The sequence below is a fragment of the Frankliniella occidentalis genome, unplaced genomic scaffold (genome assembly GCF_000697945.3).
Source record: "Frankliniella occidentalis isolate FOCC.00 unplaced genomic scaffold, Focc_3.1 Scaffold32, whole genome shotgun sequence".
NCBI lineage: Eukaryota > Metazoa > Arthropoda > Insecta > Thysanoptera > Thripidae > Frankliniella > Frankliniella occidentalis.
In genome coordinates, this window is record NW_026267162.1 from 546315 (window position 1) to 557655 (window position 11341).

At 47.2% G+C, this 11341-nt stretch overlaps 3 protein-coding genes across 7 annotated transcripts in view; 1 reads left to right on the forward strand and 2 right to left on the reverse strand.

Annotated features, from left to right (window-relative positions):
• Positions 1-11341, reverse strand: part of LOC113218021 (protein takeout-like) — a 244964-nt gene that overhangs the window by 7174 nt on the left and 226449 nt on the right. The gene's annotated exons all lie outside the window — the stretch shown is intronic.
• Positions 983-11341, reverse strand: part of LOC113217982 (solute carrier family 2, facilitated glucose transporter member 1) — a 30906-nt gene continuing 20547 nt past the window's right edge. For 4 of the 5 annotated variants that reach the window (XM_052265909.1, XM_052265908.1, XM_052265907.1 and 1 more), the window contains 8 exons: positions 5672-5770; positions 5321-5540; positions 5091-5224; positions 4787-5000; positions 4462-4649; positions 4146-4358; positions 3739-3942; positions 983-3645 (listed from right to left, as the gene is read on the reverse strand). In XM_052265909.1, coding sequence (XP_052121869.1) covers positions 3502-3645; positions 3739-3942; positions 4146-4358; positions 4462-4649; positions 4787-5000; positions 5091-5224; positions 5321-5540; positions 5672-5770 — 1416 coding nt within the window. In that variant the 3' untranslated portion in view covers positions 983-3501. Of the gene's footprint in view, positions 3646-3738; positions 3943-4145; positions 4359-4461; positions 4650-4786; positions 5001-5090; positions 5225-5320; positions 5541-5671; positions 5771-7039; positions 7206-11341 lie in introns of those variants that run through there. The other variant, XM_026438095.2, reaches the window with a different exon arrangement.
• On the forward strand, positions 5913-6919 carry LOC113217983 (retinal rod rhodopsin-sensitive cGMP 3',5'-cyclic phosphodiesterase subunit delta). The gene is made up of 5 exons (XM_026438099.2): positions 5913-6083; positions 6161-6223; positions 6308-6443; positions 6525-6646; positions 6732-6919. Exons 1-5 carry the CDS (start codon positions 6046-6048, stop codon positions 6811-6813), a joined length of 441 nt encoding a protein of 146 aa, XP_026293884.1. The 5' UTR covers positions 5913-6045; the 3' UTR covers positions 6814-6919.

Below are 11341 nucleotides of genomic sequence, written 5' to 3' on the forward strand. Positions count from 1 at the left end.
GAGGGCGCCGATTTTGGCCTCGCGGTCCCATGTCCGCCGCACGTCCGCGGCCACGCGGTGGCGGCTGCGTCGCGGAAGCAAGCAGAGGGAAGTGGTTCAGTGGCCGGTGCGAGGCGGGGCGGGTGGGCGGCGCGGGAGTTGGGTCCACAACCGCGACGGGCCGGGCGCTTAGGAGCCTCAGGAAACCGGTCGCTCCATCCCGTCGTCGCGTCCCGGCTCGGCCCGACCAGCCGTGCCCTGCTAAACACCGCAGGCTTCGGTGGACGGATTCACTTTCAAATAAACAGACGCCCCGTCAGCAAGCAACTGTGTCCCTACGAGGCTGCCCTTCTACCATCACATTTTTGAGCGGAGATCGGGTAGAGCTGGGCAACCCCAGAGTCCTGGCCACGACACCAGCACCTAGTGGAGACTTCTTTGTCTTTTCGTTGAAGCGCCCGGCCCCACCCTCACTCACATCATCCCTGTCGCAATGAATTGTGCCCCACCCGCCACCTCACGGCAAGCAGTGTTAATTGCTCTTCCTTTCCGCCTTCCCATCCATCTATGATGCACTGCTCCGCGTGCTCCCCGATGCGCTGCTGCAAGAGCTGGACGCGGCGGCGGCGGCTCGCATCACTCGCATGAATATTCAGCCTCAATGCAGCCGAGCCGCATCACGCTCTGGCCGGTTGTCGACCTCTCTCTCTTATTTACCCGCCCTGTCCAAGTTCAAGGCTGTCCGTGTCCGGCATGCAGGCCTGTCCTCCTCCCATCGGCTGCTTATTCGCCTCTCGGCTCCACGGACAGACGCGGGACGGGAGTTCCCCGCGCTAGTGCACGCCAGGTGCATGCCGTTTGCAGACGACCAATCGGACTTTGCTGTGGGATGGGTTGCCTATACGATGGTCGGCGAGGCGGTGGGACCGATGGTGAAGAGGAGACATCATTCGCGTCGAGTAAAGTGTCGCGTGGTCAGGTGGGTGAGAAAAATTCAAGTAAGAAGCCAGTATACTCATTTCTTTACTATATAATTGTATGCACAATGTTACTTTCATATGCTTGTAACAACACTGTACACGCCTACAGTAACAGTCCACAACGGCACATCAAATGGCACGTCATCCAACAAAAGCCAAATGAACGTCCTCGTCTTTTCGACAACTTGTCGCATTTCAACAAAGAAGCATAAATTAGACACATTGACAGCTAGTGATATTTCAATTTACACCAATGTACAAAATAGTTACATTTCCTCATATAGAGTCGGACAACAATTCCTCAATTGAGGTAGAGCAATTAGTGTTAAGCATGCACTGGTAAAGTACATGGATTTATAAAGCGAACATACATTCCTGAATGGTATTAAAATACTTTTATATTGGCTTTACCTGCAATCATATTACAAACATAAGGGCCAATCTAAAAATAAAAATCATCAAAAATATGTTTTCCCCCTTCACCAGTGCAAACAAGACAAAACAAAACATAACATCCATCAGTAGCTTTGTATTGACGAACAAAACAAAGCAACCTTCCTATGCATCTCCTTCAGAACTAGAGCAAAACAATTGCAAGATTTCTGGTATAAAACAAATTATGATAAAATATCAAAATTACGGTATCAATAAACTCAACTGGAAGTTAACTACATTTTCTCTTAACATTTTCAGAGAATTAACTTCATAATGTAGGAGGAAGGAAATATTCTATTCACTTAATTGCACTCAATCAATGTCAACAATGCTCCAAAAGACAAGTGTTAAGAACTTTAAATTAAAAACACAAGAACACAAATTGTTCACAATAGTGACACAGGCCATGTGTGCATCAGAAATAAATACAGGACTCTTAAATAAGGACAATTGGTTCAAGAGAGCGCACAGTCTCTATATGCTTGGCACAAAATGATGTGGTATTACCGGGTATTTCATGGTCAACAGGAAACAATGGTTCAATATTTTCATTCGTTTGTGGCTTCTTCTGAACCGATGTCCTTCAGTCCTTTATTATTTAGTTTTCCTGCAATGTATAAAAAAATAAATCTCTCCACAAGTGAATTGAATGTATTGTATTGTATGACCCTTCTTCTCGTAAGATAAACAGACTAATTGAATTCACACTGATTGAACACAATATGGCATGAGAAGTTACCAATAAACTGAAATGAAGTTAGGAAACAGAAAAGGGAATAAATCTAATAACAGTTAGCTTGCTCAAAAACATTACAATCTCTTTTTTTCAAATTTTGTGTCAAGAGCTCTAAGCAATACATTGACAAATATTAATGTTTCAAGCTGTAGGTCTAAATTAAGTTTTATTGCTTTCTCTTTGCATGGTGAGTAGTTTCTATTCAACCAGCAAAATTTTATTGTTTGTAAAGCAAGAATGCCATATGGACTCTCTGTTTAACTTGATATACTAAAAGGCAAGAACTCTTCTCTTCTACCTCAATATAACATAAAGTACATTGGTAATAGGAATCTCACTTTGATACTAGATATATTTCATAGCTAGTAGTGGTCTAACTCTAAAAATCAATATTATACAACTAGATGATTATGTACATATAATAATAGATGAATGATGGATGATGAAAAATTAAAACAATGCACACTTTAAGATTAAAACAAACAGATATTGAATCATGTAGAGAAATACTCTTGCAAATCTCTTTAACATAATTCAGCAATTAAAACAACTATTTGGCATGGAGTAAAAATAAAACTAGAATGGCCTGACATGACAATGGACAATCAATAATAATTATTGTTATCTAAATAATACATCTTTCACTTAAATATGGATGCTTATGTCACATTAAGACATGGTACATACCAAAGCACACATATAAACAAAAATATTTAATTTGTCAATCAAGAATTCAGTCTCACTTCATACACCAACATCCATACAAAATTATTATTAGTTGCATACCATTCTTTCTGACACACTGGTGTTAAAATGCCCTCAGGGTCACAATGTTTCATTTAAACAGAATGATTCACATCCACAGAGGAAGCAGTGCCCATTTACACACAGATAAGCTGAGAACATTTGCTAAGCACAAGGATAGGCTGTAAAATGAAACCACTTGTCCAATTATGAGAAGAGGGGATTGATAAAGTCAATACCTGCTTCAAATGTTTGAATTGTCTTACAGATAGTGGACACCACAGCCTTAAAAATATGTCATGAAATTACTGAGAGTCTAAGTAATGCAAGTCTACAATGATACATATACTATCACGCTATGCTTGTACCCATCAGTCTTCTGAATAGTTAAACATCTTAGTGAACTGTTTGATGGGGACTGCATGACTTTCCTTAGCAGATTACTTCCTCCTTTTTTTATATCACAACAGGTTTGAGGTCATAATTATGGAAGTTAAAATACCTGCACGGAGCCTTGTAATACTTTCAACACAAAAGACTAGAAATCTGTCTTGCCTTGTAAGGAAAATAGAAATAGGCTCAAATTTTGCACTAAAACAAGAATTAGATCCAGGATGATGATCATGTTCACTGATAGGAGCGCTGACGGAACATTGCAGAAATTTCTTCCATTGTCTTGTTCTTTGTCTCAGGTACTTTGTAGTAAACAAAGGCGACAAACAGTGCCAGAAGAACAGTGAAGATAATGAAAACGTAGCCTCCCATTGCTTCCTGTTTTGTCAAACATGAACACAGGTGGATTAATTTGAAGGATTTTTACACACTCCTTAGTGAACACAAAATAATTATTGTAGAGTATTTTACCTGAAGAGGAAGGAAACCCAGACCAACAATGAAGTTGGCAGTCCAGTTTACTCCAACAGCAAGAGATGTAGCGGCTGGTCTTGCCGACTGATTAAAAAGCTCAGACACTAAGAACCATGGGATGGATCCAGGTCCAACAGCAAACATAATGACGAACACAATGACCAGAACAATACTGATATGAGAAACCCATGCCGCAGAGTTCTGTAACAAATATAGCACACAATTAATAAGTACAAAATTTTTCACATTCAGTACGTTTTACAGTATTCGAGGGATTTATCAACCCCAGAATGTGCTGCCGCACTAAACGTGTTAAAAGCATATGAAAGCATAGAAGAAAACTTCAAGAACAGTATCAGACTATGAAATTTTAGGAAACAGCATGTAAAATAATTGATACTTACCACATAGGCAAGAGCAATTGTCAGAAGAGCTGTATCAATGCACATTCCAGAAAAACCAATGAGAAGTAAAGTTTTGCGTCCAGCACGTTCAACCAAAACCAGTGAAACCAAAGTCATGAAAACATTCATTGCACCCATTCCCAACGTTGCGTACTGGGCTTCTTCATCATTCAAGTTAGCCAACTTGAAAATTTTAGTAGAGAAGAACATCACCTGTTAAAAAAAAAAAAGAAATAGATAAAACACATTTGAAGTTATTTCTATATTAAAATAGCCAAAGCCATCATAACCACTTCTTTGATTTGATCATACTTACAGCATTAATACCAGAGAGCTGCTGACAAATCATAACCATCATGGCAATGAAGAGGGGAACACGAAGAAGCTGATTGGTAAACATTTCTTTCATTGTGACTTTAGGTAAACGTTTCATTGATTCATATTCATTTGTCATCTCATCCATCTCATCATGAACCTCAATTGTTCCACGAAGCCACTGCAGAGCTATGAAAATTTAAAAAGAAAGTATATTACAGTCACATAAAAATTACAACCATGTATGCTTCTACCATTTTTCTGTTATTATTCATTTTTCTGCACCTAAAAAGTTGTCACAGTAATACTGTTTTGTAAATATTTACCGGAATTAGCTTCAGCTTCCTGACCACGCCCAAGCAGTAGATATTTGGGGGACTCTGGGCATAGTGGAAGGGTGACCAGTTGGAAAATTCCAGGAACAACAGTGATAGCAAGTAGAACCGGCCATTTGTCTTCAGTTCCCAAAAGAGATCCCAAACCAAGAATTTGGGATACAAGAATTGAAATAGTAATGACCAGCTGATACACTGTTCCAACCTGTAAGGTTCAAACAAAATTTCAAAAATTTCATTTGTAGTATCAGGAGGTGCCGTCAACACAATTGACAGAACTCTGGCCTGTACTTACTGCTCCACGAAGGTGGATGGGTGATATCTCGGCTAAATACATTGGTGCCAAACCAGCATTTAGGCCTGAATTGATGCCTATAAGAAATCTTCCAAGAATAATCATTTCATAAGAGCCAGCAGATTTTGAAGCTCCTGAAAATTTAACATAATATTAATGGTGATATGGACAATTCATTACTAACAATAGTATATTAAAAAAGAACAGCAACTGAAAATTAGGTACTATACCTTGAAGGATGGCTGATAGAATAACAAATACATTATTAAGAAGAAGACCACCCTTTCGACCAAAGCGATCAGCCACTAAACCAGTGATGGAGCCACCAATCATACCACCCACACAAAATATTGATACAGCTATGGACCAAATCATCGTCACCTTTCCTTGGTTCACATTTGGGTCTCCTGTTCTATTAGCTTCCACACTTGTAATCCAGTCCTCAATAAGCTGAGAAGGGGAAAAAAACTATAATTAGTAACATTATATCATTAATATTTTTACAGCATATGTTGCAATTTTTTTACCTAAAAAAATAAATTATACCATAATTTAAAACAAATGTAAAACTTAAATTGTACCTTTTGAGGTGCATTGACCACTCCTGTGTTGTAACCATGTTGGAATGATGAACCCAACGCTGCCGCTGCAATAGCAAAGGCTAAACGGCCATTGAAACCCTGCAACAGAGAAACAAACAAGATTTTCTTAATACTTTTCTGCGCAAGTAAAAAAGTTCCTTGATCCGCAACATTTCAAATCTCCCACTCTTTCTCATCAGTAAACGGTGAGTAAACGGGGCTCTAGAAGGCGGTGATTGACAAGCAGACAACAGAAGAACGTCGGCAGTAAACTAACCTAACTTGCGGTGTTTTTGTGGGGAATCTAATTCGTAAACAATATTTTTGGAAATAGTTATATTGTCAGAAAGAAATGATCTAAGCCAATCTTCAAGATGGGGAAAGGAGAAGAAATACTGAATGGCTTTCAAGTGTATCCTTACTGTACGTCATTGCCGTTTAACTCTTATTTTTCTTTCTACACTATTTCGTTCCTTGACAGTCCAACAGCAATTGGGTGAAACTCATTGATGTAGATAGTGAAAAAGTACTCTGGCACGGGAAAGGGGATTTGTAAGTAAAATTCTAATATAATTCTAATAGAAAATTTTACTGACTTTGCTTTAAGCTCTCTGAAGGATATTGATATGTTCACAGTTCGGATCCAGAAGCTGAGCATGAAGCTAAAGTGCCAAAGGAAATTTTACAAAGCCGTGTAGTGCGAAGAGAAATTAATTTTTCATCAGCAGAGCCTATTAATAAGTTTCGCTTGGAGCAGAGGCTTCTGTTCAAGGTAACGATTTGAGACGTCTTATGGTACAACTCTCCAGTAAACATTGAGCTAATTTCTCACAATTATTATCATTTTTGACAGAAAAATATTTTAGAGGAATGGTATTTTGAGTATGGATTAGTTATGCCCAACTCAACTAATACTTGGCATTCAAATATTGAAGGGGCTCCTGAGTCTCAACTAATGCCTGCATCAGTATTAAAGTAAGTATGCAACGATTTTATTTAGCAAATCCCCCAAATTACTACGTTTACTATGATTACTGTTTTTATTTCTCTCTCATTTTAGTGGCAACGTTGTCATTGAAACTAAATTTTTTGCTGATGACATCCTTCTATCTACATCATCAATTCGTTTGTTTTATGTTTAATTTCTAATTTTCAAAATAGACATAGTGTTGATTTTTTGGCATTTTACCTGTCATCAATGTTACTTATTTCCATTTCACTAATAAAACACTGTGTTATTAAAATTAATCTCTAATTCTCCTCATAATTCATGCATTCAGTCTAGGTCTAGGACCAGTGACACACTTTTGGGGAAAACTCCACCATCCTCACCACACATCTTTCAAGTTTGGAGAGCCGGACACTCACCGCTCTTTGTAAAAATGGCATCTTGCGAGTTCAGATCTCCCTCACACTTAAAACACGACTACACACCAAGGGGCCGCACTAGTTCCTGTTCTTTCTTTTTTTAAAAAATAATCTTTGAGCCGCGACGCGAAACGGACTGGAGGAGGGGCGATGGAGAAAAGTACAAATGATCGGAGGCGCGGGGCCGGCGTCAGTTTTATAGGATCGGGTGCAGCGATAAGGGTTCAGGCCACCCGCTCCTCCTTGCTAGTCCCCCCTCCTCTCTCTCTCCCCAACCGCGCGCTTGCCGACGAGACTTCGTTAGATATTTACAAATCTTCTTAAGTAATTTTCCACGCTAACGAGTGGGGGTTACAATTTTTCCACCACCTTCTCTATGGCGACGGGGAAGTTCCACATTTCGCAAGGCGAGGGCGAGGACCCTCACAGCTCCCACATCCCGTTAACGGAACTGGAGAAATAGATGTAGCCAAGCGTCGTGATTCGACGCTTTTAGCACAAAATGATTCTAGGGAGGACCCGTGAGGCGAACAGGAGCCCCTGCAACACCCGCTGGGCTGGAGGCGCTCGCTGGAGCTAGCGTCGGAAAGCAGGACTGGAACAAATGAGTTTGTTGCCCCTGTGCTGGACGCAGAGCCGCCAGGCAGAACAAGCAAGCAGGGTTGCCAGAAAAGCTAGGCAAAAGCCGCCGAAGCACCTGTATAACAGGCGGATATCTCCGCCCGCCTACTAGGCTAGGCAATCTCCACGAAAACCCGCGCATAGGAGCTGCCTAGTAGGCAGGCAGGCGGAGATACCACACGCTGAACCCAGGTGTGCTCTGGCGGTTTATGCCTAATTTTTCAGCCAACCCTGTTTAGCGAGCCCCCCAGGATCTCTGCGTCGTCCCCCACCAGCATTTTTATTTATTTCCAAAATCCTCGAAAGGCGGAAACTCCATCGTATCCGTCGGCGTTATCGGCGTTTGGGCCTCAATGGTCTCAAGGAGGCGATAGTTTCGGTAGCTCTCGAGGGCGATAATAGGCCGTTTGGGTGCGATAGGGCGCCGCTGTGCGGCCTATGGCGGCGGGCGCAGCGTGGCGCGGGGGCGTATGTCTGCGCGCCGCGTCGCGCCCCGCCCCGCCGCGCCCCGCCCGGCCCGCCGTCACAGCGGAACTGATTAGTACTCCACTCCACGGTCCATTTCGCGGCATGACGCGTAGCGGCTGGGGGGCGTGGCGCGGCACAGCATGCAGCCAGACAACAACACAGACCCGTCCCCCCGCGCCGCCTGCCTGGCGTACTCCTCACTCCTCATCTCTCTGCCAGGCTTAGCCGCACCACGAGGGCGAAGGGTTGAGTGAATGGGACGGGAGGGTCTAATACGGGCAGACAGCCGTCCGGTATAATCAGATCAATTTTTGAGGGGGCGTGGCGCGGCGCGGCGTTGGCGGGACAGAATCGACCAGTTTAGTACCCTCCATCAATCACGACACAATAACACACACAACAACGGATGTGCAGCGGGGTTTGTATGGGGAGGAAGGGGGGGGGGGCAATCTCCCGGCGCCTCGCTATTAATTGATCGAAGCGTAAACAGACCGTCCAATAGAGCGTTGCGAAATGAAAGAAAATGTGACGTGAAGTGACAAGTACTAGCGTGGAGTAGTGGCCGTCGGGGGTCGGGGCCAAGGTGTGTGTCCAGCTCGGGGTGTGAATAGCAGGACTTTGGGGACGGGAAGGTGGGGGGTACGGTGGTTTGGGTTTGATGTTGGTAATACTGGAAATATTGCCACAAGGCGAGGCGCCCTGGGTGTGGGACCCGAAACAGAGACAAGCGTAACCCAATAAAAATGATAATTTGAAAAAGAAGAGAGCAAAATAAGGAGCCAGACAAAAAGAAAGAGTGGGAGCAAGGCGGGGGAGGAGATGCTGCTATAGAGATTAAACCGGAGGCGAGGGGGGGGGGGGGGATTGACGCACGAGTTGTGGACATTGGCCGCCCATGAGTGACCCCGCCGCCGCCGGCCGCCGCGCCACCGCGCTCGGTGCACATCGGCCCTTGCGACTGCACCGCTAATGCCACATGGCCAAAAAGAGGGTCGCATTCACCGGGCCAGTTGGTGGTTTGGCGGTCGCTCAGGTGGTTGCGCGTCCGGGCGTGGCGGGGCGTGGCAGGGAGTGGCGCCCAGCAAAGTGCCGCCCGGTGGCGCCCGGTTATCACCGCGGGACTAAACAATGCCGCTCACGCTCAACGACAGGGTACGCGACACGACGCACCCGCAAATAAAAACAAAACGGAATGCGAGGGGGAAAAGTGCACTACGTCTTTTATTATCAGATTCCAGGAATTTAAGGCGGGGGGGGGGGGGTATGCATGTCGTCGTGCATGCACCGGGCACCGGCAGCTCAGCGGGCACGCGGAGGTCAGGGCGGCGTCCTCGTCCTTCGAGAAGAATCGCGGCGGCACAAGGCTGGCGCTGCTGGCGCTGCTGGCGCTGCTGGCGCGCGCGGGAGGGCGCGGCCGGCGGCCAGTGTGACGCACGACGCCCGCACCGCAAATTGAACCTGATTGGCACGCAGACATGCGGCCATAACGGAATACGAGCTGCGAATAGGCATCCCGTGGGGGGAGGGAGCCAGTGGGGCACTGGGTGCGGGGTCGCGGGCGAGGTCGCGGGCCTCCACGGCCACGGACTCATAACCCATACCCACTGGAGCTCGCATGGCGACGCGGCAGCGGCGGCACCCGGATTCACCTCTCGGCTAGTTTACTGTTTCAAATTAGTAGTCTCACGGTCGGCCCATCCTCTCGACTTTTCTCCATATCGCGCCTCTTGGCAACGCCAAAGCAGAGACACGGACAAGAAGAAGTCGCGCCCGGCCCGACCAAGGCCGCCGCCTAAATGTCGTGACGGAGTTATACGACCCGTTCGTTTGCCGTTACGAGGACGACTCCACGACGAGTACGTCTGACCGTGCCGGCCGTCGCCCCACCACGCCCCGACCCTGGCCCTGCCCGCCACGGAAGGCCGCCGCCCCCACCCGCGCCGCCGCGGCCCCGCTCCCCCAGCGGACTGCGAGGCAACACTTCAAACATACTGCTGTAAACCTGCCTTTACATTACATCATATTCAAACTATGAATGCCATTTTTGTCCGCCCTGCTACTGACGTCGGCCTGAGCCGTCCTAAGGAACATTTGTCCAGTAATGCAACACGAGTCTTCCTGCAATCGAACATCTGCTCGGAAGTTACAACAGGTATACCGGATTGTTCTCAAACACGGTGTGGGCGCGCCAGGCTCCTAGCTCCCAGGCCACAACGCTCCAACAACGCCCCGCCCGCCCGCCTCGATTCAAACTCGCGGCGCCACAGGATTTGCATTTCAAATGCCGATAGCCCCATACCGTGGAGGCGCTAGGCGAGCGTAGAGGCGCAGAGGGCCGGCGCCGGCACGGCGGGGCAGAGGAGCTCCCCCTCCCCGAGCCCGACGCGGAGCCCGCGGAGCCCGCGGAGCGCCCGTCGGGACGGCAGCGGCTTGGCGCCGCAGGGGCGGGAGCGACGTGGATCATTCACGCTCACGGGTTTGGTTTAGGTTGCGCCAATATTGACCGTGATGTATGTTTAGTCTGTTTGCCAAGACCGAAGGGCCGAAGAGCCCGAAGTTTGGAAGCAGAGGTGCGGGGCGGGCGGGGCGGGCGGGGCGGGCGGGGCGGGCCGCCGGGTGAGCGTGGGTGTTCTGGTGGTGCCTACCGGGCGCGGCGCTCTGCTCTGAGCCGCCCGACCAGGACAGGCGCTGTGGTGGTACAGGCACACACACACACACACTGCCGACGGGCTCATCGTGTGTGTCGCCTCCCAGCGGGGGCGTGCCGTGGAGGCGTACGAGGGGGGGGGGGGGCACCGAGAAGCTTGTTCTCTGTCGGGTGGAGCTCGTATGAAGTGGACGGGATGAGACGGCAATGAGACGAGATGAGACTGGGACGGACAACGATTGGCTCTGCGGTCTACACATCTCTGTGGCGTCTGTCTGTGTGAAAGGCGTCTGTCTTATCGACGTGAGGGGTACGGTTGGGATACCAGACAAATCTCTAGAGGACAGATGAAGAAAAATATAATAGACGGGACGAAAGTGACAGGCCGTCTGTCTCGGCAGCGGCAGCGCTCAATTGGAGCGGGCGATTATGATTTGCATCACTTTTCGAGCGCGGCACGGCGCGCGTCCTCGGACCAAATACTAGAGACCAAGGCTCCGGACGTGACCCGTTGAGCCGGCCGGCCGGCCCGGCCGGCGGGGTGGCGGGTGCAGGGGCAAGGAGGG